A 25,740-nucleotide genomic window follows, 5' to 3' on the forward strand; every position below is an offset into this window, starting at 1 on the left:
TGAATTTGGTTCCAGGATGGTTCAAGTTGTCTCGGATCCGGGGAGTTTACTGGTGTGAAGGAACTTGATGATATCAGCCAGGAGATTGCTCAGTTACAAAGGTGGTTAAAGCTCCTTCCCCTGTGAACCTGGATCTCACACAGCCCCACCCTAGCTTGGCACCACAAGCACCAGGGGCCTGTGAGGCGTGCAGCAGGTTGACTATCCCAAGTTTGTGCAGCAGAAATGCAGGGCTGCATGTCGCCCCGATTTCCTGAGTTGACTTAACTAAGCTTGAGTGATGGCGTCTGCGGGAGTCCCTGTGGGCTGGGGGGGTCTCAGGCAGGTGTTACTGGGCTGCTCCCCCCAACCTCAGGAAGGCCTTGTTCTCCCTCTGCACATAAGACCACTGAGTCTTAGGTGGCAAATTAATGGCTTAGGACCAAGAGCTAAACTGAGAGAGGTGTCATGTCCAGGTCTCTGGCTCCTCTCTGTCCCTACTGCCTCAGTTTCCTCACCTGTAAACAAGGGCTCTGGATGGGGTGTCTGCACTCTTGGAAGCTGGCATAAAGAAATGCATCCACTTTATATGTCCCTGGGATCCTCTTCGAAACCACAGATAATTCTGGGGGAGGGCAGTGAGCAGAAGGGCTCAAAAAATGCTTTGCTGTCCCTGGGCAAGGTCAGTGAGGGCATGCTGAGCCCTCCTCACCCTGGCCATCGCTCTGACCACTTCCCCCTGCTCCAGAGGCTCGAGTGGTCTCACTGGGAGTGATGCCTCATCATATCCACAGATTCCACACATGCTTGAGGGGAAGGAATGACATAGGGTGCACGGTCACTGGGAGCCAGCTGAGCTGGGTTCTGTGGGTGGGGACGGAATCGGGTGTGGAGAAAATACACGATGGCTGTCGTCATGTTGTCGCTCATCTGCGCTTCCCTGAAATCTTTCAATGCCCAGAGAGAAATACTCCCTGGAACAAGACATCAGAGAAAAGGAAGAGGCAATCAGGCAGAAAAGCAACGAAGTACAGGTAAGCATAGTGCCCACCCTGGGCAGGCAGCTATGACCTGCGCCTCACAGGCCACGCCTGTCTGTGGGTCGGGGCACTTACTGGAAACCCGGGCTTCTGGGGGGCTTCTAGGTGGGATTTTTATGTTTCCTATAACCATAGACAGGGGTGTCTTTTTTTTTTTTTTTCCAATTGAGCTATATAAGTCACATTACATAAAATTTGCCACTTTAAAAGATACAATTAATTCAGTGGGTTTTAGCATATTCAGTATGTTGCTTGGCTGTTCCCTCTGTTTCATTCCAGAACATTTCCATCATCCTGAAAAGAAACCCCATGACCATTGGCCCTCACCCGTCTCCTCCGTGACCTCCCCTTCCAGCCCCTGGCAACTTCTAATCTGCTTTCTTTTTCTATGAATGTGTCTGTTCTGGACATTCAACGTGAGGTCTTTTGTGTCTGGCTTTTTTCACTCAAGTCTCAGTTTTTGAAGTTTAGACAGTAGCTGCTAACCTTTTTCCAGGACAGTCCTGCTTCCTTGAGTGTCTCCTAGCAGGTGGTGGTGACACAGAGACTGGGGGTCTGACTCCTGAGCTCGAACCCAGTTCTCCTTAGCTGTGTGACCTTGGGCAAGTTACTCAACACCTCTGGATCTTGTATGACATTGGTCATGAGTGTTTTACTTTCCTGGGTTGTGGGCCTGGAAAGTGGGGTCTGGCACATGCTCAGCGCTCACTTGGGGCCCTTCTTGCTCTTCTCATAATTTGAGCAGAAGGGATTCTGCATCAGGATCAAATCAGTCAGCACTGGGCAGCAGCATCATCAAAGAGATGTGGGTTCCCACGATGCCTCGGGTCTGAATGGACAGAGAAGGCACTGCCACTGTGAGGATACTAGAGGTGGCTATGGCACCCTGAGAGTGACCCCTAAAAGTGCCACTGGTACTGGTGGTCTCTACTTGAGGCCTTTGAATGTTCTGAGCTCAGACTTGGGCCAGGGAAGAGGAGCACAGCCAAGTAGGCAGGACTCCAGCTCCACCATGTCTCACCTGAGTGACCTGGATGGGTGGCTTCTATCTCCCCAGCTGGCAATGAGGGCCAATGCCTGGGCTGCTCACAGAGCCAAGAGAAGCAACTGTCTGCCATGTGTACTACAGGAGTGGCCGGTTCTTTCTGGTCCACCTCCTAGGGTGTAGACCCGAGTCAGGGGAACTAAGTAGCATCTGACTCATTTGGGCTCCTGAGGTGCTGGGCGGCCCTCCCCTGTACTACCCACAAGGGGACTGGAGGACTCCGGGATACTAGGTGGATAGTACATTTCACCGATCTGTGGGAAATGTCATGGCTATGGTCTGTGGGTGAGGTGGGGTGGATGTGCCTACCCTGCTTCAGGACACCCATTAGTTTGTGCTGTGCAGTGTCCAGACCCTTCTTTCCTTTCCCAGCATCTCACTCTCTGTGAGAAGTGAGCAGTGAGGATGGGGCTGTAGATGGTCTCCTAGAATGTTTTGGATTGAAAAGCAGGGACTGGCCTGCCTCTGGCAGGAGGAGCTTTTTGCTCAAATGAGCTGCTTCAGTTGTAAGAGCACCTTGCAGGTGATGTTACTATTTTTCTGAAAGCCCCCACAGTACTTTCATCCTGTCACTTTATTCTCTCAGGCCTCTGATTTCCATCCATGTCCTAGAATTGATCCCTCAGACACAGAGCCCACTCCTGCTCCTCTGTCACCTGCATCCCCTCATGCTCCATCCTTTTAGCCCTGTGGTGTGGTGTTCCCTCATGCCTGTGCTGGGCCCAGCCCAGGGACAGGATGTGTGGCTGGTTCTCCCTTCCTGTTGTGTCTGGATTGCCATGAACATGCTTTGGTTTGTATTCTGGTCCCTGAGGATCTGGATGCTATGATGTCCTTTAACTACTGAGGAAACCAGTCATCAGGTCTCTGGTGCCTGCTCTGGGTGATTCTGAGGAAGATGTCAGGTCTTTGTGGTGACTTACTCTGACATCTGGAAGTACTGTCCTCTCTGGTCTGCGCTAGGTGCATTCAGGCCAATTGGAACCCTAGATGGTGGGCTCTGATGGCACACACCTGCAGCCTTTGAGGTGCTAGGGTTCTTGTGTGCCCTGATAGCCCCCCAGAGCTGGGGGGGAGGGAGCCCAGCGCCAGCCAGACTGGCCCTTGTTCTGTGGGGGGCCTCATTTGTAAGCAGGCCAGCCCGGGTCTCTGCTGTAGTGCTTAATGGTAGCTTTTTGGTCATAGACAGAACACTGTGTATTTTTTAAAAGTTCCCCTGTGAAAACCAGGTTTGGCTTTGGTTCCTGCCACCTTTCCCCACCTGAGTCTGGCCAGATGATCACTTGCCACACCCGCTAGCACAGTCTTCGGGTTGGGCCCCCTATAGAGTATGGGTCCTTTGTCCTCAGGTCTGTTTATGTTTGGTTTTAGGCAGCCAATGCTTGGCTTCAGCCCCCACTGTCCTGTTCTCATGGAACCCCTTCCCCATCCTCCATTGGGGTCTCTCACTTCCATTTCCATCGCTTTTGTTCTGGTGAACATCTGCAGCATCTTTGCCTGGTTTTTCATTTTATTTTCTTTCTGTGAAAACAGCGTTACTGAGATAGAACTCACACAGTACACAATCCATCCACTTAAAGTGCATAATTCAGTGGTGTTTCATGTGTGCACAGAGTTGTGCAACCATCACCACTATCAGTTCTTCAGCACTTTCATTACTCCAAAAGGGAGCCCCATCCCCATTAGCAGTCCTTGTTCCCCTCCCCAACCCCCCAGCAGCCACTTGTCTACTTTCTGTCTCTGAATTTACCTGATCTGGACATTGCATATAAATGGAATTGTACATTGTGTGGCCTTTGTGTCTGGCTTATTTCACTCTGCCTTGTGTTGTCAAGGTTCACCACATCATAGGATGTCTCAGTGCTTTATTCATTTTTATGGCTGAGTAATACTCTGCGGTATGGCTGGACCACATTTGGTTCCTCTGTTCATCCCTTGATGGATATTTGGGTTTTTCAACTTTTTAGCCATTGCAAATGATATTGCTCTGAACTTTCATGTGCAAGTCATAATGACATATGACTTCACTTCTGTTTTGTCTATTACCTAGGAGTGGAATTGCCAGACCGTATAGTAACTCTATGTTTAACCTTTAGAGGATCTGCTGGACTGTTTTCCAAAGTGGCTGCACCATTTTACTTTTTTTTTTTTTTTTTTTTACCATTTTACATTCTAATCTATAATGCATAGGGGTTCCTGTTTCTCCATATCCTCTCTAACACTTATTTCCTATTTTTTATTTTAGCCTTCCTAGTAGGTATAGAGTGGTATCTCATTGCCCCCAATGCTCTCTCTTTTTTTTTAAGATTTTATTTATTTGAGAGAGAGAGGGAGCATGAGCTGGGGGAGGGGCAGAGGGAGAAGCAGACTCCCCTCGGATCAGGGAGCCTGATGTAAGGCTCAATCCCGGGACCCTGGGATCATGACCTGAACTGAAGGCAGACGCTTAGCTGGAGGAGCCACACAGGTGCCCCACATTTTATCATTTTAGCTCTTATATTTAGATCTTTGATCTGTTTTCAGTTAATTTTTGTGTATGGTGTGAGGTAGGGATCCTACTTCATTCTTTGCATGTGGAGATCCAGTTGTCCCAACATCATTTGTTGAAAAAACTGTTCTTTCTCCACTGAATGGTCTTGGCACCCTTGTTGGATAGCACTTGGCCATCGATGTGTGGCTTTATTTCTGGACTCTCAATTTTACCCCGCTGATCTACCTCCATTTCTGCTTATGTCAGTACCATACTGTCTTAGTGACTGTAGCTTCTTAGAGGCATACCTTATTTTATTGTATTTCACTTGATTGTGCTTTGCAGATACTGCATGGGTTTTTTTGTTTGTTTGTTTTACAAATTGAAGGTTGGTGGCAACCCTGTGTCAAGCAAATTTATCAGCACCATTTTCCCAGTAGCATTTGCTTCCTTTGTGTATCTCTGTCCCATTTTGGTATTTTTTGCAGTCTTTCAGACTTTTTCATTATTGTTATATTTGTTATGGTGATCTGTGATCAGAGATTATGACTCACTGAAAGCTCAGATGATGGGGGGCAATTTTTAGCAATAAAGCATTTTTTAGTTAAGGTGCATATGTTTATTTTTAGACATAATGCTATTGTATACTTAATAGATTGCCGTATAATATTAACATAACTTTTATATGTACTAGGAAACTAAAAAATTCATTTGGCTTGCTTTTTTGTGATATTTGCCTTATTACAATATATCTGGAGTATGTCTGTTGTAAATTTTGGAATTGAAAAGTATGAGTTCTCTAACTTTTTTTCTTCTTTTTCAAGATTGTTTTGACTATTCTGAATCCCTTGCATTTCCTTATGAATTTTGGCATCAGCTTGTCAGATACTGCACAGAAGGCAGCTGGGGATTCTGGTTGGGTTTGATTTGAGTCTGTAGGTTGTCTGGGTTATTTCTGTGTTCTCTTTGCATAAACATCTCCCCCTTTCTGACCTCAGCTCCTATCCTAACCATGGGGGTCTTTGTCCCTGTGGGGCTCTTTGATTCTTCCCTCTTCATTACAGAATGAGGCCAAGATTCCTTGATGTCCCAGGCTGCTGGCCACCTGGTGTCCCAGGCTACCACACTGGGCCTGACCCTCCTACCTGCTTCGTCTCCTCCTCCTCCTTTGTCACTTGTTCTTCCCTCAGATGTGGCAAACCCATGTCCTGGACACCCTACCACCAGTCTCTTCTCTTCCCCAAACTTGTCAGACTGAAAATCAGCTTCTTGAATTAAAGGGCAGGGAGACTGGGGAGCAGAGAATCCAACTTCCCAGAATAACTCAGAGGTGTATTTTGGCTGTCTAGAGAGGAGAGAGCCATGACATTTTTGTCTTCGAGGTAGAGGGGAAACCCTGTGCCTGCTTTGGGTTTTTTTCCTAAAATGGCACCAGCAACGCACAGCCCAGGCCAGCCCTGGGGGTTGGTCTCACCATCCCTATCTTTCTGTACCCCCAAAGGTCCCCTCAAATCTTTCCTCTGCTTTGGTTCCCATGGCCACCATCTCACCTAGGCCCAGGTCCTCTCCTGCTCCCTTCATCAGCCCCCTTGGCTTCCATCTTCTCTGCCCCATCCATTCATTATTTTAAGTTTAATTATAAGACGTTTGATAAGACATTTGCCTGGTTGGAAACCGAAAGGCTAGACACTTCCCGCTGTTTCCTTCGGCCCCTCAGAGATACAGTCCGTTAGCTATCATGAGGCCTTCCAGGAAGGTCATGTGCATGTTTAAGGGAGAGATCTGTGCATATTCTTTCCTTCCTGTTTGCACGAATGCCACAATACAACATAACATGCATTCTGCCTTGTGCGTTATTTGCTTCACATTGTACCTCAGAATATGAGGTACAGCTTCCCTTAGAGTAACCTTTCCCTAGGGTTAGCGAGGCCTGCCTGGTAGAAATTTACATTGCTTACAGGTTTTGCTGCATGTTGTCGCATGTGCCATACATCTCTAAGATGCTTCTCCTAGAGGTCTCATAATTAGATCCAAGGGTACCTGCATGTTTCCCCTTGATAGATGCTGCCAATTTGGAGGAGTGTTAGCAGTAAGAATTGTCATGTCCCAGGCCCATACTTGAACTTCCTGCAATGGCTTCCCTCCCCAGAAGCAAGTGTGGTCTCTTTGGTGTGGCCCTGCTTCCTTTGGCTCAAACTAGAGCCCAACATCCCCTTCCCCACCTTGGGGGCCCCCTTACAGCTCTCCACCGCCAGGTTCCTTTCCTCCTGGCTCTTCACTTGGTTGCTGCCTGCTTGCCCTTTGGGTCCATCCTAAGTGGTGCTTCTCTGGGGGTTCCCTCTGTCCATGCAGATCAGTCCAGTCTCCCTGTGTGCCCCCTGGGTCCACCCAACAGCACCCATGCATTCTTTTGGTTCCATTCCTCCCAGTTTATTTGTGTTTGGGTAATGCCTCTCCTCTCTCCACCCCTGACCACATGTCACTGGACAGCTCTTCTTGCTGGGACCCAACAACATTCCTGGCCCCTGGCCTTTCTTAGGCCATCAGTATGTATTTACCAAGGAACTTAGTGAGAGATCAAGCCACAGCCACCAAGCCAAGATGCACACATTTACAGCAGGTGTGTGCAGGATGCCTGTCGAGCACAGACTGGGGACAGGGGGCGGTTTTATAGGATGTCCTGGGGGCTCCAGCCCAGGCTGAGACCATGTTATCTTGGATGTGCCCCAGTCACCTCAGTCTCAAGTAAATTGATGCAACTCTTCCCTAGGAATTACAAAATGATTTAGACCGGGAAACAAGCAGTTTGCAAGAGCTAGAAGCTCAGAAACAGGACGCCCAAGATCGCCTTGATGAAATGGATCAGCAGAAGGCCAAACTCCGAGACATGCTGAGCGATGTCAGGCAGAAGTGCCAGGATGAGACCCAGATGGTGAGTCTCACACCCAGCACTGCAAGGGGGCTTCCTGTGGGCTTCTTTGAGCTCACAATGACCTTGAAACATAAGGCTGAAATAGTCTCCTGGTTTAATAGAGTTGCTGGACATACAATTTGAGAAAGCAACCAAACATTTGTGGCCTGACCTCAGTCTCTCCCACTGAGCCATATGGTGAATTGCCTTAATCCCTACTAACCTGTGTGTGTGTGGACACCTCACCCTGGCCCCTGACTCACAGCACAGCAGGGCCAGCACACCCCTCTGCCCACTTTGGTGTCTTCACTGCTTGTTACAGACTGGGGGCTGCAGCCTCAGCAGATTGTAAAGCCCTTACGTCCCCTCTGAGACCTTGTACGGGGATGTTTAGTCCCTGGGAAATAGACATTGCCTTTGCTTATCCCTGGTCTCATTTTTCCTTATCCCAGATTGACATTCTGTCAGTTACATGGGCATGAGCATGTTTACCTTGTTTTTCTCTGTTTTGCAAGTGGAGAGAGAGCCCTAGAAGGAAGCCAGGTGTCTGGCCATCAGAATGGTATCTGCCACTGAGTTAGCTCATTCCAGCAATGTGAATTAAGACTTCTCCCTCGGGGAGCCTGGGTGGCTCAGTTGGTTGAGCGTCCAACTCTTGGTTTCGGCTCAGGTCATGATCTTGGGACTGTGAGACCGAGCCCCACATCAGGCTCTGTGCTCAGCTTGGAGTCTACTTATCCCTCTCCGTCTGCTCTCTGCCATCCACCCCTCCCCCCCACCAATTGCATGCATTCTCTCTCTCTCTCTCTCTCTCTCTCTCTCTCAAATAAATTAGATCACAAAAAAAAAAAAAAAAAAAAAAAAGAATTCTCCCTGAATCATATTTTATCTCATTTCAGATTTCCTCATTGAAGACCCAAATCCAGTCTCAGGAATCTGACCTCAAGTCCCAGGAAGATGACCTGAACCGGGCTAAATCTGAGCTGACCCGATTGCAACAGGAAGAAACCCAGCTGGAGCAGAGCATTCAGGCTGGGAAAGTTCAACTGGAAACAATCATCAAGTCCCTGAAATCAACGCAAGACGAAATCAACCAGGTATCTTGCTGAGGGTGGGTCCCTGCCTCTGCTAGTGGTGGCTGGGAGTGGTTGCAAGTGGAGTAGCTGCTGTGAATGGTCACGTTGGTATGTGACCAGCCTGTGTTGGTCTGTACCTGCTCCAAGGCCACTTGTTTCCTTTGGTGTCACCCACTTCATTTACATTAAGTTCTCTTTTTAGAAGCTATTATTCTGGCCTGGAGGGTAAGAACCCAGCAGTGTCCTCCAGCATCATGCTGACTGTGGCCCCAGTGGCAATTTGCTTTGCCTCGCTGTCCTTCCATTTCCCCTCCTGAGTGCATGTCATTTTGGGGGAATGGACAGGATCTGCATGAAGACTTTAATGGCTCCTTTGGAGAGAGTCTTGGGTGCAGAAATACCTTTACCAATGTGGTTCTCAGACAAGCAGGAGGGACAGAGTCCAAGATCTGTTCTAGCACCTCTCTATCCACATGCAATTTGAGGACTGGCACATTGAGGAGGCCCCACTGTATGAAGAGCATCACCCCACGGCGGGTCCTTTTCCAGTTCTTCAAGCTGTCTGGGCACTCCACCCTTCTCCTGCTCTGGTCTGAAGGGCTAAGGCCTGCAGCAGCTGCTCATTAGCAGAGAGAGGGCTCCTTTCCTGCTCCCCTGGATATAATGGCCCCTTGGTGTCCCAGTTACAGAGTGGGGGCGATGCTCACCTTTCGCAATGTCAGAATGGCTAGTCATGCTTCCTCTCTTGACTGGCTTAATTTCTTGCCCTTTTTTTCCAGGTTACAGACAAAAATTGACCACAAACATGTCAGATATTTCATACCTTGCATTGTGTTTCATTCTTAAGTAGTAATAGGTATAGAATTCTCTTAGATTTTTTTTCTCCGAGGAGTTAAGAATTTGTACAGTGTAAATAGGAACCGAGAAATGAGTGTGTGTTAGTAATAATAATGGTGATATTCGCTGGTGCCTATTAACACCCCCCCCCACCAGATATTGCAGGAGGTGTTTTACCCAGCATTTGCGGTGGTACTTTTTGGAGAAGAGCAAATAGAGGTTTGGTCACCAGTCAGAGGTCCCACCGTGTGGATAAGACAAGATACATTTCTGGATCTATCTGACTTTATGGATTGTCTTAATTTCCATGGCCTCACATCCCTCTCTGGGGTAAGGTGGGCAAACAGGATGATAAAAACCCCATAAAGGAAAATGTCAGCTTTTGTCAGGAACAGATTGTGAATCTTGATCTTACCAGTTTCAGTTCGTTAAGAATTGGCAAACGTTTGTTTGAACATGGGCCTCCCTCAGGGGCCAAGGATACCAAAAGGCCTCGTGGGGCAGTGAGAAGGACTTCTTTCTGGTTTACAAGTGGTCTCGATTCTTGTAAACTCTGCGGGTAATTCAGTTACCCACGTGAATCACTTGGGGTCGGGGAAAAAAATGTCTTGCCTGACCCTTTTCCCCTAAACCCCGTGTGATGTCAGCAATCTTTGTTGTGTAGGCAAGAAGCAAGCTTTCCCAGCTGCAAGAAAGCCACCAGGAAGCCCACAGGACCCTGGAGCAGTACGACGAGGCACTCGACGGGGCCCACGGTGCCAGCCTGACCAACTTAGCCGACCTGAGCGAGGGCGTCTCCCTGGCAGAGAGGGGCGGTTTTGGAGCTATGGTAAAGGTTGAATAAACGTATTCCAGTCCTGGAATTAGGGCCACGCTGAGGTCAGAGAGTGCCCTGCCTGCTGGATCCGGCACTTGCCAGCCTTGATTCTATCCAAATGCAGGGTGTTTCTTCTTGCTGCTGCTTTGTGTGTTCCCATGGGCTCTGCAGCCCAGGGTATATGGTTGTATGCCACCCTTGCTTCCGAGACAGAGTGAAGGATGGGCCTGAATCCTCTGTAAAACCAGTTTTTAAAGGCTATTGTCTCTGGTAGGCCAACCACCCAAATTTGGAGGGCTTCCCAGACTTAACAAAAATTGAATCAAGCTCTCACACATTGTGAAGCCCTATACCCTACTAGCTGGGGAGACCAAGTGTCTGTGTGTGTGTGTGTCTATGTGTCTGTGTCCCACAGGGACAATCTTGAAAACCAAATGTATTGCTAAAGGTCAAGAAAAGTGACAGCCGTTTTGAGGCACTCCTGTTTAACCTATGCACTGCCCTCTCTCTCTTGCAATTCTTATGCTGAAAACCTCAGCACTTTCTGACCCTAGGGGCCCCGGTCAAGGCCCAAGGAGCTGTTGGCCACCTACGTTTCTGTGGACTGTAGGGCTGCTGGCATCCAGCCAGTGTTACTTTCTCCTTGGTTTGTCACATTCCCTTGTTCCTGCCAGAGCCTCCTCTCACAGCCCTGAGCCCAGCATTTCCACTTTAGTCTGGCTGATGAGAGCATCTTGCGTCCCTCAGGAACCAGTGGGATGCAGTTGGTCTCTTTGGTTTGGTTGTGCTCTGCTTCCAAAACCTTTCACTGCTCCCCTGCGCTGCTGTCCGGCCCCCGTCCAGGAATCCTCTGAGCCTGCCTTTTCTGCTCCTGACCCTGTTGGCTTCACAGATTCCTTTTCCTTCCTTCCTGTAATAATACAGCTCCTTGCTCTCTCAACTAGACACTTAGCTCTTCCTGTTCACTTCTTGATGTGTTTCTTTCCTCAGTAGCTGAGTACTCAGTCCCGGGAATTTATGGGGGAGCTTACACCTCCTTCTCTGAATAGCTTACAAGATGCTGTTGCTGCTCTCATCTGTGTCCTGTCTCTGGCTCTTGCTGCTTCCTTCTGCTGTTCCCAGATTCCTTTTTCTCGTGGAGTTGTAAACAGGTGAATTCCATACCCACCCCTGGGCCCATGTCAACTTGATTGTCCAAATGTAGACGACCAACATCCACTCTTCGTTAAACGCGTGAGGCAGAATTGCCTGCTTGGCTGTCTGACTGTCTCCTGTCCTGGTGTGTGCATTTCAGCTTCGTGATCCTGCTTTCACTTTTCCCATCTGGCGTTGGTCCCCTTGCACAGCTTTGGGCTTGTCCTGTTTCATCTTAGTTCATGGGACATCTCACTCTCAGACCCTTCTGCAGATTTGAATAAGATCGGTTTCCTTGGAAGAAAAGTTGGCAGCGAAGTGGCAGTTCACAAGTGGCCAGTGATTTCTCTCCTCCCCCCGAAACTCCCAGATTTTTAATCTTTCCTGATTTTCATTCATCTTGTAAGCGGGGCAGAGTTTACATGATAGTCCATTTGTCCTGGAATGTCAACGTCAGATATGTTACATAGAAACTTGCAACTGGTGTCTGAGAGAAAAACTATTATTTATCTTGTTGTACAAATACAGTTTTTAAAGCACTTTTTGGTTTGTTTCCTTTTCTTAATAAATACTTTGAAGAGGGCTTTTTGCTTTACTCTTGAATATTTCAAGACTGCTTCAGAGAGCTGAGTTCTCTTCGAGGTGGGCAAAAGTGAGGGGTTTATTCCCCTGAGAATAGTGTAACCAAAGAGGTGCATCTAGAACTTTCTAAGGCTGGACAGTTCTACTAAAGTTATTAACTTCCACATTAAGCTCATACCACATTATTTGGTCTAAGAGACAGAGAGTTCTTAAAGCCAAATTTTTTTTTTGTCTCTCATCTGATGATGAGAATGCTGGCCTCTTGCCCTTGAAGACAGCACCCAACCAACCTGTCTAGTAGAGAGAAGGTAATAAATCATCCCAGACTTACGCCTCACCAAAACTCATCATGAATGATTAGGTTGTCTTTTACATCCAGCCTCACTGGTGTGTTGGAGTCATACTTTTCTTGACTTTCAAGAGCTGATTATTAAATAGGAATTTTGTAGCCTGATTGTTCAACCTTTGGTAACTTAGATTCAGCCACAGTGGGAGTATTTTCACCATGGGAACTAACAGAAGCTACCAATCAGGCCGCCCCCGCCCAGAGAGCTGGTTCACCAGCACACCACTGCCCAGCCCCCACCTAAAGGGAAGGAAAGTCACAGAAACTCCTTTCAGAGTTATCACATCTGTTTCTTAAGTGCAGAACTTAAAACTGGTTACTGAACTCCATGTTCGAGTTTTACCTCTGCTAAGGAATCTTTAACCCCGGTGCTTGTCTGTTATACTTGTGTCTCCCAAGTGGCACAGGTGGCTCAGTTCTCAATGATAAGTGCTCAGTGGATGGTAGAGTTTACGGCATCTCTGCACCAGGGGAAATCTAATTTTCTGCTCTGAATCTGTGAAATGGAATCACAACCACTGGTGGTTACCTCACATACATGTTGAATCCTACTGGGGTCTCTTTAGACTTCGCCTTTGAAGTGGGAGAGGAGGGTACGTTTGCTGCCTTAGGTAAATAATTGCTCCTGAGTAAGATTGTAGACCTGACTTTCAGTTCAGGGGCTCGTAGCCAGAGCTCCTAGAATCACAGTCTTTCCCCTCTGCCATTGCCCACCATTATTTGGCAGGCTTCCAAGTGATGATTGAAAACATTAAAAATAACAAAAGCCTACCAACTTGTAAATTAATACTATTAAAAACTAAATAGAAGCTTCCAGTCTGAGACCAAGCTGTCATTCCTAAATGCAAACCTATATCCAGGTCATTATCTCTCTCTGTTCTTCTGGAACAGATACATCCCTTCCCCCATGGTACCTTGTGAGACATTGATTTTCCATCTTGGCCTCTCAGCTTCTTTAGATTAGGACTTCTCCCTCATGTTTATCTGTGTCTGAGAGGCCCATCAGATGCTTGCTGGATGCATGCATCATGCACATGTTAGCACCATGATGTCCTTAATGAACCGCATGCTTCCTCCAGATGTGGTGCTTGTGCATATATGTACTTACTTGCCTAGGAACTCTGCTTGGTTTCCCTACCTTGGGAAGCCCTGTGGTTGGAGGCCGCAGATGATCTTTCCCAGGTAAGAAAAATCATTCCATATTCATCAGAGGGCAGGGGTATTGGTTGTCCTTCTGAAGCCCGGGGCTTCCAAATGACCCAGTGCCTCTGACAGCCACTCTGCCTTCCAAAGTCAACCAGTACAGAGGGCTAGGAGCCTTGTCAGGAATCTTCATTTGGCACCTTTGACGTCATTGCCCTGTAACCATGGTCTGTATTTTCATGGAAGCCCTGGCTGTTTAATTATTTGGCTTTGGAATAATGGATGTTTGCTAGCCTCACGGCTGCTGACACATCTGCCAGCTTCAGTGAGGATGTTGTGCTATTTCATATCACAGTGAAACCTTCGTGTTTTCACTGAGGGTGTGTCTTTATTAACCAAAATATACTCACTGTTTCTGAACGAAGTGCATTGTTTCTGTGTAGATGACCCCACTGTCCTACATTTGGGTCATTTTCCACTATAAAAATGTGCTCTTCAAAAGCAAATCTTTTTCTTCTGGTTTAAACACGCTTGTTTGTTTCTAGAAATAAGCCTTTTTTAAAAAAAATGCAAAGTGTTGTATATGCTCTAGTAGTTCTAACTGCAAAAGCAAGTCATTTCCTCCCAAGATGTAAATAGCCAGCATGTTTCTTGGTGTGGAAACAGCATTTTAAAAAATGCCCACATAGGTAGGCATTCTATGAGATAAAGATGATTGAGGGAGTCCACACTTTTGAACAAGGCCCATGCTGTTGTCGTTGGGTGGCTTGCTAGGTTTTCTTTTTGATATTTCCAAAACTACCACTTTTTTCCTCTTCTTTTTTAATATTTTATTTAAATTCAATTTGCTGACATATAGTATAACACCCAGTGCTCATCCCATCAAGTACGTTCCTTAGTGCCCATCATCCAGTTACTCCATCCCCCCACACCCCTCCCCTTCTGCAACCCTTTCTTTGTTTCCCAGAGTCAGGAGTCTCATGGTTTGTCTTCCTCTCTAATTTTCCCCCACTCAGTTTTCTTAGTGATTTTTTTAAAAAAAATTCTAGTTGTGAGAAAATACGCATAGAATTGATCATCTTAATCATGCCTAAGTATATTCACATTGTGCAACTAAGCTCCAGAATGTTTTCATATGCAATAGAGACTTAACTCCCTATTCTGCTCCCCCAGCCCCTGGCACCCACTGTTTTACTTTCTGTCTCTGTGAATTGGTCTCCTCTAGGGACCTCGTATAAAGTGACACTGTCACACAATATTTGTCTTTTCATGACTGGCTTGTTTCACTCAGCATAGTGTCCTTAATAGTCAATAATATTCCCATATATACACACTACATCTGATATATCTGTCCATTGGCAGGTGGATGTTTGAGTTGCTTCCACTCAACTTTTAAATAAACTTATTTTGTGAGAGTGGTGGACTTACAGGAAAACACAAAGGTAGTACAGAAAGTCTCCACATGCCCCACACCCAGCTTCCCCTATCATTAACACCTTGTCCCTGTGAATGAACATATGTCACTGCGAATAAACTAGTGTCGACACGTCATTATGAACTGATGGCCACGGTTCTTCAATGATTTTTTTAATCATTCTCTGTAGGGTCCCACTGCTTGAAGCAGAAATACGCAAGTTGGGTAGGGAATTCTGTACTTTGCTTTAAATTTGAAATAATAAAATTCCTGTCCTGTCTCTTCACAAAATTATAGGATGATCCTTTCAAAAATAAAGCCTTGTTATTTAGCAACAATGCCCAAGAATTACATCCGGATCCTTTCCAGGCCGAAGACCCCTTCAAATCCGACCCATTTAAAGGAGCTGATCCCTTCAAAGGTATCTCGCTTGGTGCCCACTTCATCTTTGGAGGGCTGTTTACTTTATGCCCTTTAGAACTATCTGATGACTCGAATGGTTGCAAGATAGCACCTCCTGGAATGTAGGAGGAAGTGAGTTCTTGGAGCCTCCTGGGCTGCCTGTGTGTTTTGCCTCAGCCGGTTCACTACAAAGCTGAGGCGTGGGCCTGTGGTGGGAAGAGTTGAGCTCCTGCTCCCAACCGAGGTGCCCACGTTCAGGGGCAGCTGGCTCTGCCCTTAACCTCTGTACGCTTTCGTACCTAGCCTCCAGTAGAGGTGGTAAGTTCTCCCTTGCTCTCCTGGCGGGATCAGGAAGGCAATCAGATGTAGTTGCAATAATGAGACTACCCAGTGAAGGACAGATCCCCACTTAAGTCTAAGATTTTTATGGGACATGTTTACCCAGAGCCACACAGGAGTCAGGAATAACTAAGATTTCTAGAAACAAGTATTCCTCAGTGTCTCTGTTTTTTTTCAGAGCAAAGCACTATTTCCAGGAAAGCTACCTGTACATTCCTGAGCTGGGAAGTACTGGGGTGGGGAGAGGGCAGTGGGGGTGCCTTCCCAGTGTCAGATATGGGATCAAAGAAAGCACCACAAGTCCAAGGGAAGAACCGGGCAGCTCCTGAAGCTCATACATGTGGAGCTCATTGTGGCTCCAGGTTGGCTGTAGGTTGAGGACGAAGGCAGCCCCAGGGTCCTATGTTGTCGCACTGCGGGGAAGTGAGAGGGAGATGACATACAAACATAAAGCGTGGGGGGGGGGGGGAAGAGAGGATTGAATTCTGGCTCATTCCACATTTTCCCTGCCTCCACCACATGTTGAGAAGCCAACAATACCTCATTTCATCTTGAATGCCCCAAGTAAGAAAAACTGTCTCAGCCAGTGGCTGCTCCCATGTGGCTCTGCCAAAATCATTCCTGTCGTAGAGCTAAACATTCCTCTCTCCTCTCACCTAGGTGACCCATTCCAGAATGACCCCTTTGCAGAACAACATACAGCTTCAGCAGGTAAAAGCCTTTGTTGGAAAGACCTTTTTTTTTTTTTTTTTTTTTTTTTTGTGGACTCATCCTCAGAGTATTTCCATTCCTAGTTCAAGTTGAGGGAAATGGAAAAGCAGCCTGTCTGCCAGGCCTCCTACGATAGGGCAGCAGGGGAGGTTAGTTTCTGAAGAAGCCTGGCAGTGGCATCACCCTCCCCTTCACGGTTGAATGCCCCTTCTTGCCAAACTCACAGCATGATGAGAAGCAGAACTAGGAAAGTAGCTCCTGGTGGCTAGACGACTTTGCAGACATGCCCATGGCAACTTGGTCCCTTGTACCCATTTGTGTCATCTGTGGTAGCATCAGGGGGCCCCCGTGTAGCACCTGCCCACAGTGGGGCTTCAGTCTATACATGTCAAAGATGGTGGCCCTAGCAGTGGTGGCAGCCCCACGGGAGGATGGCCATCTGCACCACATGAAAGCCTAGTATCTTGTTCCCTCCTGGCAATAGCAGCTTTGCTGCATGTCCATTCACTGTGCCTGCACCCCACATTCCAGGGGAATGAATACACTGGGTGTGGTGTTGCAGTCGTGCTGTTTATTCATCTATTTCTTTATTTTTCTCTCTCTTTTTTTTTTTAATGGAAGCAAAACTCTTATAACACAAAACTCGCCATTTTAAAGTGACAGTTCAGTGGCATTTGATACATGTACAACCATCACCTCTGTGTAGAACTAGAACCTTTCCATCCCCTAAACAGAAGCCTCATCCCCATGAGCAGTCACATCCCTTCCCCCGCCCCTATTCCTGGCAACCACCAATCTGCTTTCTGTCTCTGGATTTATCCATGTTTTTATTAAAATCAGCTTTTTTGGGAGGTATAATTTTTACACAACAAAATTCACCAATTTTAAGTGTATAATTAGATGAGTTTTGGTAAATGTGTGCGGTTGTGTGAGATAGAGAACATCTCCATCATCCTGTAAGGTTCCCTGTACCCCCTACACACCACCCCCAGACCCCCGGCAATCACTGACATGCTTCCTGTCATTATAGTTTCTACTTTTTGTAGAATTTCATATCAATGGCATCAGTCAGCTATGTGTTCTTTTACATTTGGGTTCTTTCACAAAGCCTACTGCGGTTTACTCATGAGGTGTGTTTTTCTCCACTTTCCCAAACACCCTCTAGATCCATTCGGAGGGGATCCTTTCAAAGAAAATGACCCATTCCGTGGCTCTGCGCCTGATGACTTCTTTAAGAAACAGACAAAGAACGACCCGTTTACCTCAGACCCTTTCACGAAAAACCCTTCCTTACCCTCAAAGGTGAGTGATGCTGGGGAGGCGGAGGTGCTAAGTGTACGTGTACAGTGCTCATCCCTGTAGGGCTCGTCCTGTGACTTAAGCTGTCACATTCCATGGACCAGAGAGCCCATGTCAGGATGGCGTGGATCCTGAAAAGCTCTCTTTTCTCTGTTCCTTTCTGGGACTGTCACTTCAGCTCAGGCCCACCGGGTGGCTTCTCTCTTCTGTCACCTGCTCCCACTGCTCTGTCTCTGTACAAAACGAAATAAAACAAAGCATCACATGCTCCCTATGACCGTCCTGCCATCTTCCTGGCAGTGCTGAAAGGATGTGAGGCATTCACATGCCCCCTCTCCATCCCCAGCATCTAGTGTGTTTTGCACGATGTTCAGCCCAACGCGCTGCATTAAATTGGTAGCAGCTGGGATTTAAAAAGCAAAAAAGTGACTCTGATTGAACAGAGAATTCTAGTGTGTAGGTGAGGATGCTGTATAGCCTCCCTTCAAGTTCTAGGCTGCATCTCCCTCTCTGCCCCACACAAGTCCTGGTTTTCCTCTTCTCCATGGACCTATTGGTCTGTTGTACTAGACCCCAAGCTCCTTGAAGGCAAGGATTAATTTGCAGCATTTCTGTTGATAGACCTATTGCAGGATCCCCCTTTCATTTCTGGTACTGATCTATGTGTGCGAACTCTGTTCTTACTCTGTTGACCAATTTTTTTGAGCTTGTCCATGAACTGTTTTTTGGCTGTGTTAATTTCCTCTTCTGTTTGCTTTCATTATTTCCCTCCTATTTATTTTGGGTTAGTACTTGCTCTTCTATTTCCAACATCTTAAGATTCAACCGTAGGTCACTGATTTTAGACCGTCTTTTCTAATATAAATATTTTAAAACTACACATTTCACCCTAAGCACTACTTAGCTACTTTCCACACATTTTGTTGTATCTTTGTTGTCCTTTAGTTTGAGATATTTTTTAATTTCCCTCGTGATTTCTCTGTTGAACCATGGATTATTTATTGTTTCTAGAGATTTGTTCTTTCTTTCACTTATCTTGTAATACTGATTTTTAATTAAGTCTATTGTTAGAGAACATATTTTGTATGTTTGCAGTCCTTTTAAATTTTTTGATACCCGTGTTATGGTTTGTGTTGTAGTCCCTACCAGGTACGGTTGAGAAGAATGTTTATCTGTAGTTGTTGGGTGTCACATCCTATAAATGCCAGTTTTGTCACTGGTTGATAATACTATTCAGATCATTTGTGTCTTTACTGTTTTTGTTTGCTTATTTTGAAAAAAAATTTTTTTTTTTAATTTTTATTTATTTACGATAGTCACAGAGAGATAGAGAGAGAGGCAGAGACACAGGCAGAGGGAGAAGCAGGCTCCATGCACCGGGAGCCCGACGTGGGATTCGATCCCGGGTCTCCAGGATCGCGCCCTGGGCCAAAGGCAGGCGCCAAACCGCTGCGCCACCCAGGGATCCCTGTTTGCTTATTTTGTAGCTCTACCACTCCACTGGTCTCTGAGAGAGGAATGTTAAAGTCTGTGAAATTGTCTGTGTCTCTATTAATTCTATCAAGTTTTGCTTCATATATTTTAAAGCTGTCTCTGTTGCCTACACATTTATACTTCTTGTATCACCCTGATGCAATGACTTTTTAAAAAATTTTTTTTAATGACTTTTTTATTATTATAAAAGCTTCCCTTTTTCCTCTGGCAATACCTCTGTCTTGAGATCGGTTTTATCACATATTGAAATAGCCTGTTCATCCTTTTTATGCTTATTACTCTTTGCCTGCTATATCTTTTTTCATTCATTTACTTTGGTCTCTCTGGGGCTTCATACACAAAGGGTCTTTTATAGGTCTTTTATAGTCCGTGTATAGTTGGGGTTGCTTTTCTCTCCAGTCTGGAAATCTCTGCCTTCAAAATAGAGTGTCCAGCCCACGAACATTTAATGTGATTTTTGATATGGTTAGATTTAAGTCTATCTACTGTTTTATTATTTATTTGCTCTTTATCCCCTATGTTTTGCTCCTCTGTCCCTCTCTGCTTTCTTTTAGATTACTTGAACGTTTTCTAGAATTCCATTTTCTAGTATCTCTTGGCTTCTTTAAGCTCTATGTATTTCTGTTATTTTTTTGGAGGTTGCTTTAGGGATTACCATAATATGCCCTTAACTTTTCGTAGGCTACTTGGAGTTAATATTTTCTTAGTTCACGTTAAACGTGGAGAACTTGCAACCACATAGGCACATTTGTCCACCTCCTCCCCAGCCGGCAGTGTCTCCTCTTATGTTCTAGCTGTCGTATATATAAATATGCCATAAACTCCATAAGACTGTCTTATAAGCTTTGCTTTAACCTGCTATATGTTTATAAAGAAATTTTAAAAAGGAAAGAAGCAGTCTATTTTTACCCATGTTTGCCATTTCTGATGCCCTTCATTCCTTTCTCAAGATCTGATTTTCCCTCGTGGTCCTTTTCCTTAAGCCTGAAGAACTTTCTTTGGCACTTGTTATAATCCAGGTCTACTTTGTTGTCATTTTTGAAGATATTTGTGCTCAATCATCTAGAGGTAGTTTTGTCCCATCCAGCACTTATATGATGTTTTCCCACTGCCTTCTGGCCTCCCTTGTCCTTGCGGAGAAGGCATGAGTCTCTCAGGCAGTCGTTACCCTGTAGGTACCAAGCTGTTTTTTCTCTGGGTGCGTTACTTTACCTCTTTATATCTGCTTTTCAGTAGTTTGGCTGTGAAGCGTATATATGTGGTTTTCTTTGTTTTTGTTTGTTTTGTTTGTATTTAAGCTGTTTGGGGTTTGCTGAGGTTCTTAAATCTGTAAATCAGGTCATTTACCAAACTTGACAATTTTTTGGCCATTATTTCCTTAAACATTTTCTTTTTCTACTATATTCTCTCCTTTCTTTGTGGGATTACAATTACTGGCATATTAGAGGTTTTGCCGATGTTTCCCTCAAGCTCCCTGAAACTCTGTTTTCTCTTCATTCTTTTTTCTGTAGATTGGGTGAGTTGTACTGATCTGTCTTCAACCTCACTTACTTTTTTCTTGATCATTTGTTATTTAGCTGACCTAGTGAAACTTATTGTTGATATTCTCCTTCTTTCAGTTTTTGAATTTCCATTTGTTCCTTTGTATAGTTTCTATTTTTCTGCTAAGACCTCCTATCCATTTCTCTTAAGTGTATTTTCCTTTATCCCATGAGCACAGTTATTGCTGCTTTAAAGTCATCCTCATCAAAGAATTCCAACATCTGGGTCATCTTGGGATTGGTTCTGTTAGTTGTCTTTTCCCTTGAGAATTGGCCACATTTTTCTGGTTCTTGTTATGTTGAATGATTTAGAAATGTATCCTATATATAGTGAGTGCTCTGTTGTGGTGACTGGATACTGTTACATACCTCCAGAGAGCCCACATGGTCTTGTCTCAGCAGGCAATGGACTTGGTAAGGCTCCATTGCAAACTTACTTTCTCTTGCCTCTAACTGTGTACTTGTGACCTTAGCTGTAGGCTGCATCAGGTCTGCTCTCCCGCACACAGTGCTGGGGTCAGCCCTTGTATTTGGCAGGGCTTATCGTGAAATATCAGACTCGTGTTCTCTGCCTCTCCTTTCTGGGTTTCTGTCCCTTTTCCGTGACTGCAGTTGTCCTGGTCTACCATCTTCTGGTCTTTAGGCCAGAAAGATGGTAAATTTTTTGTTGGGGTCTTAGCATCCCGAAGCCCTCAGATTATAGCTGTCCAGATGGAAGACTCAACTTTGTGCTGTTGGCTCTTGCCAAATTTGAATTCTCATCCAGAGTCTTCCTGCTTTCGTTCACTTCCTAAGCCATCAGGTGGTTTCTTGTATTCACTTATTTTTTTGCATTTTGTCCAGAGTTTATAGGTATGATCCACAAAAGGGGTCAGTCTGTTGGGATTTTACTCTGCCCGGGTTTAGTTTAAATCATTTTATCCTCTCCTGGCCAGCCTCAGATTCAGTGAATGCAGATGGCAGGAAATCTGTGGTTGGAGGGATGGCTGGGTGAACGAATGAACTGCTTTTTACTCTTCCCTCTCTCTTTCTACTCAGCTTGACCCCTTCGAATCCAGTGATCCTTTTTCATCCTCCAGTGTCTCCTCAAAAGGATCAGGTGAGACTGGTGGCTTATTTTCCTTCTGACTCTCCCCCAACCAGTGGAAGGAGCCCACCCAATTCATACTTTTGTTGCCGAAGCTGTGTGTCCTCAGAGTTTTATGTCATTAGTCAGTGGCACCCAGATCCTCACCTAAGGTACTTCATCCAGAGCTAGCTCCCCATCCCAGCTGCTTATCTTTCCAGAAAGGAAGGTTGGCAGTAGGAATTAAGAATTAAGTCAGTAATAACACCAGTGTTCCTGGTTACTCTTTACTCATTTCTCCTTACAAATCTTTTGATTTGTACCTTGGGATCTTTTTGTTTGTTTGTTTTTAAGATTTTATTATTCATGAGAGACAGAGAAGCAGAGACATAGGTGGAGGGAGAAGCAGGCTCCCTGTGGGGAACCCAATATGGGACTCAACCCCCAAACCCCCGGGATCATGACCTGAGCCAAAGGCAGGTCAACCACTGAGCCACCCAGGTGCCCCATACCTTTGGATCTTTTTCCTAAAAGAATCCAAGTTTGACTGAGGGTCCTGGCTTGTGCATTAAGGGATGGGGGAGCATTTGGATCCCCCTTGCTTTGGGGAACAGGCTCTGCTTGGTCTTGCTGCCTCACCTAGAAGCTCTTGTTTATTGGTGATAGAGTTTGGGTTAATAGGTTGGTGTGTGGGTTATGCAGACAGATTGTCCCCCAAAAGAGCAAGCTCTGCAAAATCTGCACCCACAGACAACCTCCCCACATACATAGTATAGATGGTGGGTCACTGTGGAAATGCACCTCCCTCCCTGACCTGGGGGAACAGTCAGCTGTGCTTCTGCTGTGCTTACTGTGCTTACTGACCATGAACAATGCTACCTAGAAGTACAGATATGGAGCAAGTTCCTGTGGCTTTGCCCATGGATACCATCATGGCAAGACACTTCTGGCTGAGTTGCACCAGCCATGTGCCAGAGCGGGTTGGGGGCAGGGAGGCCCTGTGGAGGGACTGCATCCAGATGCATAACCCTAGCAAGCAAATGCTGCCTTCTTGGATGTTCCGCGCTGGGGGCTGTTGAATACTGAGAGGTAGCACCTCCCCCTGCCCCTGGAGGTGTGTGCCATGAATGCCTTGTAACCCTGTCTCTCTTGATGCTACTTGCAGGTCCCTTTGGAACCTTAGACCCCTTCGGAAGTGGGTCCTTCAATAGTACTGAGGGCTTTGCTGACTTCAGCCAGATGGCCAAGGTAAAGCCCCTCCCATGGAGCACGTGCACCTCTGCCAGTGTCTTTGTGCCTCTTGTCGTGGTTGTGTCGTGAGCGGCCAGGCGTAATTGTTAGCAACACGTATGTATTTCCCAGCACCGATCAGATGCTGAAACTCATCCTCACGTGAGGTTGTGAGCCAACAGGCAGGGTCTAGAAAAATGCCTGTGGTTGTGATTTGTATCGTATCCCTTCCTCTAAGTGAACTGCCAGGATACTGCATCCCTCCATGCGGCATAAATGTCGAGGGCTCTCCCAGTTCTACCAGTGTCTGTTAGTTGCCTGATCTCAGGGAATAAAGTTATGGCCGCACAGACTCAGAGAAGGTGTTAGGCACAGAGGACTCAGGAGGGTCATGGGTGACAGGCCTGGTGTGCAGGCAGCTGAGGCTGGAACTGGGCGACAGGCTGGCAGGCAGGAGGCAGCAGAGAAAGTGGGTCAGTTATGTAAGTGGGAGCTGCCTGAGAGAACCTGAGAAGGGTTTGGAAAGTGAGAGCTAGGTTCTGTGAACAGAGACATTGATGAAAAGGGAGCTGTTCAAGACAGATGACATTCCTTCAGTTGTCAGGCTGGGCAGGATCTGTGTGGCCACAGGTAGGTGAATATAACTCCTGATGGTGTTGGGGCCCTGTTGTGAGCAGGGGCTACGAGAGATGTAGCTAGAAAGCTAAATCTTTAATGTAGCAGGGAGTCAGTAGATCATGTCCAAAATGGACAGGTAAAGAAATAATAGTAGAAGTCCATGATTACAGACTACCAAGAAACTGGTAAGAAGTCAAAAATACCGGCCTTGGAGAGTGGGAAAGGCAGTGATCTGAGGGTCTACTGGTCTTTGTTACCATTTTTAGTGTCCCTTCCTTTTGAGTAAGAGCATATATTTCTTTGATAAGAATTTAAGGAAAGCAATGTTAGGTGTGTACCATTTTGGCTTCTGTGCCCCATCCCCGGACCTACTTGTGCTCCACTGCTTCTTGGCCACCTCTCTGGCAGGTGAGGGCTTCCTGGAGCACAGCCTGCGGCCACAGAGTCATACTTTCTTCACTCACTCTACCAGTCTTCAGTAACCACCTGCTCCAGCCCAGGTACCATTGGCATGGGGCGGGGGTGGCCACAAGCAGAAAGCAGTCCCCATCCCCTGATTTTACCTCCTATTGGGAAGGCCAAGAAACCAAATGGTGGAGAGGGAGCTGGGGAGGGAGTCTCTGGGGCATGTGGGTGTGGGAGCTGAGCATCTGCAGCAAGGAGTCACTTGCTTCCCGTACCCCACCAGCCCCTGCTGGGCAGCCCCGCCATGCCAGCTCCATGTTCACTCAGCCTGATGGGCAGACACTTGTCTGGGCACCAAGCACTTATGGTGAACCTGTGTGTGATTGTGGCACACGGCTTTTGAGAAACATTTGAGATTCCATTTAGGTTTTCAGAGAAGCACGTGACCGTCCGTTGTTAAGGTAGCAAATCCAGCTTCTGGCCGGAGAGAGAATGTCTGTTTGCCCATCAGCTGTCGCAGGAGGGAGCCCAGAGGTGCTGGTGTAGCTGGCTCTCTCATTCCAGTGCCTGGAGGGAATGAGCCTCCATCCTCCGTAGGGAAGCTGTGACACTGATGGTCGGGATGCTGTCTGGGAAGGCACCAGGGCAGGAACTCTGCTCGAACATTTGTCTGTTGTTTGGTGACTGTTCCACATGCTTCTGCTCTTTGAGTAGAGCTGTGTGTCCTCTGCTTCTGTCCCTGCCCAGCAGGCAGGAAGTCAAACTCCTAAAATCAGAGAACTTGTGCCACACGATGGCAGCAATCCCCAAATGAAGGGGTCTGTATTGTACTCTAAAGCTGTGAGAGCAGGCCCTTCCCATCTCCCTTCAGGAGGCTGAAGCCGGTGGCTGAGCAGGTGAGAGCTACCGGTGCCCAGGGCTGAGATCAGGACAAGGGCACTGACGAGGCCCCCGTTTTGAGAGGTGTGCTGATAGAGGCTGCCTGGGCGGCCAGTCTGGACGGGCTCTGGTCGGGAGGAATGGCCTGCCCTCTCCCTTCCAGGCAGTGTTTGAGTGTCCCGGAGCTGTGGAGACTCCCCGGAGCCAGGTGGTTCAGAGCCTGGCCCTGCCTGTCTTTTCTGCCCATTCTAACCTAACCTTGCATTTTCCCTCTGATGCCGCTGCCGTCTCCCTGTCCGTATGTCCCTTGATCAGGTTGCACACACACGTGCACTTGTGACTTCAGAGCCGGTGGCCCCTTCCTGTTCGCGGCGCCGGGCGGGACAGAGCTGGATGGGGCCATGGAAAATTTGTCTCTGGTGCTCCTTTGTTTGGTTTCCACGCTCCTGTCAGCGCCTGATGCTGTGCCACTTGTCCAGTGGAGCACCAAGCCCTAACCTTATAGGTCTCTGTTTTTCCCTTTGGTTCCCTTTCTGTTTTTCAAGAAAAACATCATGTGTATAAATAAAATGCTGAAGGAAATGAAAGTAAAGTGGCAAGAAGGCTTTTTTTTTTTTTTTTTTTAGCTTCTTGGTTTTATGTTTTTTTGCGTGTGTTTTTTTCATCGCCAGCTTTTGCCCATCTGAGTGGGGTGGCGAGGTGATACACACTGCGCCCTTTCTTAACTCCACCCTAAATTGAGGTATCCTCCTCTGCCTGGCAGTGCTGAGTGAAGTTGACAGCCAGTGAGCTGGTTCCAGCAGATTCCTTTGGGAGATTCTTCAGGCTTGAACACAAAGTTGAGGTCCCACCATACCTGCAGAGATTTTTCTTTTAGACCATGTCAATCTGTCACCTTGCTCTGCAAATTCTGAGCATCTGAGAATAAAAACAAGACTCAGACATAATTATTTAATCCCTGC

The 25,740-nt window shown here is 46.7% G+C and overlaps 1 protein-coding gene across 22 annotated transcripts in view; it reads left to right on the forward strand.

The window, feature by feature from the left end:
* Window positions 1-25,740, forward strand: part of EPS15L1 (epidermal growth factor receptor pathway substrate 15 like 1) — a 97,000-nt gene that overhangs the window by 47,532 nt on the left and 23,728 nt on the right. For 13 of the 22 annotated variants that reach the window (XR_011994454.1, XM_072721312.1, XM_072721325.1 and 10 more), the window contains exons 12-21: window positions 16-101; window positions 941-1,013; window positions 7,305-7,466; window positions 8,345-8,542; window positions 10,023-10,187; window positions 15,092-15,215; window positions 16,196-16,246; window positions 17,412-17,548; window positions 21,619-21,679; window positions 22,812-22,894. Coding sequence is in view for 18 of the 22 variants with exons in the window: in XM_072721312.1 (XP_072577413.1) it covers window positions 16-101; window positions 941-1,013; window positions 7,305-7,466; window positions 8,345-8,542; window positions 10,023-10,187; window positions 15,092-15,215; window positions 16,196-16,246; window positions 17,412-17,548; window positions 21,619-21,679; window positions 22,812-22,894 (1,140 nt within the window). In the remaining 4 variants the exon portion in view is untranslated. Of the gene's footprint in view, window positions 1-15; window positions 102-940; window positions 1,014-7,304; window positions 7,467-8,344; window positions 8,543-10,022; window positions 10,188-15,091; window positions 15,216-16,195; window positions 16,247-17,411; window positions 17,549-21,618; window positions 21,680-22,811; window positions 22,895-23,902; window positions 23,995-24,325; window positions 25,366-25,740 lie in introns of those variants that run through there. The other 9 variants (XR_011994452.1, XR_011994453.1, XR_011994455.1 and 6 more) reach the window with 2 other exon arrangements.

Source organism: Vulpes vulpes, chromosome 9 (assembly GCF_048418805.1).
Source record: "Vulpes vulpes isolate BD-2025 chromosome 9, VulVul3, whole genome shotgun sequence".
NCBI classification, from domain to species: domain Eukaryota; kingdom Metazoa; phylum Chordata; class Mammalia; order Carnivora; family Canidae; genus Vulpes; species Vulpes vulpes.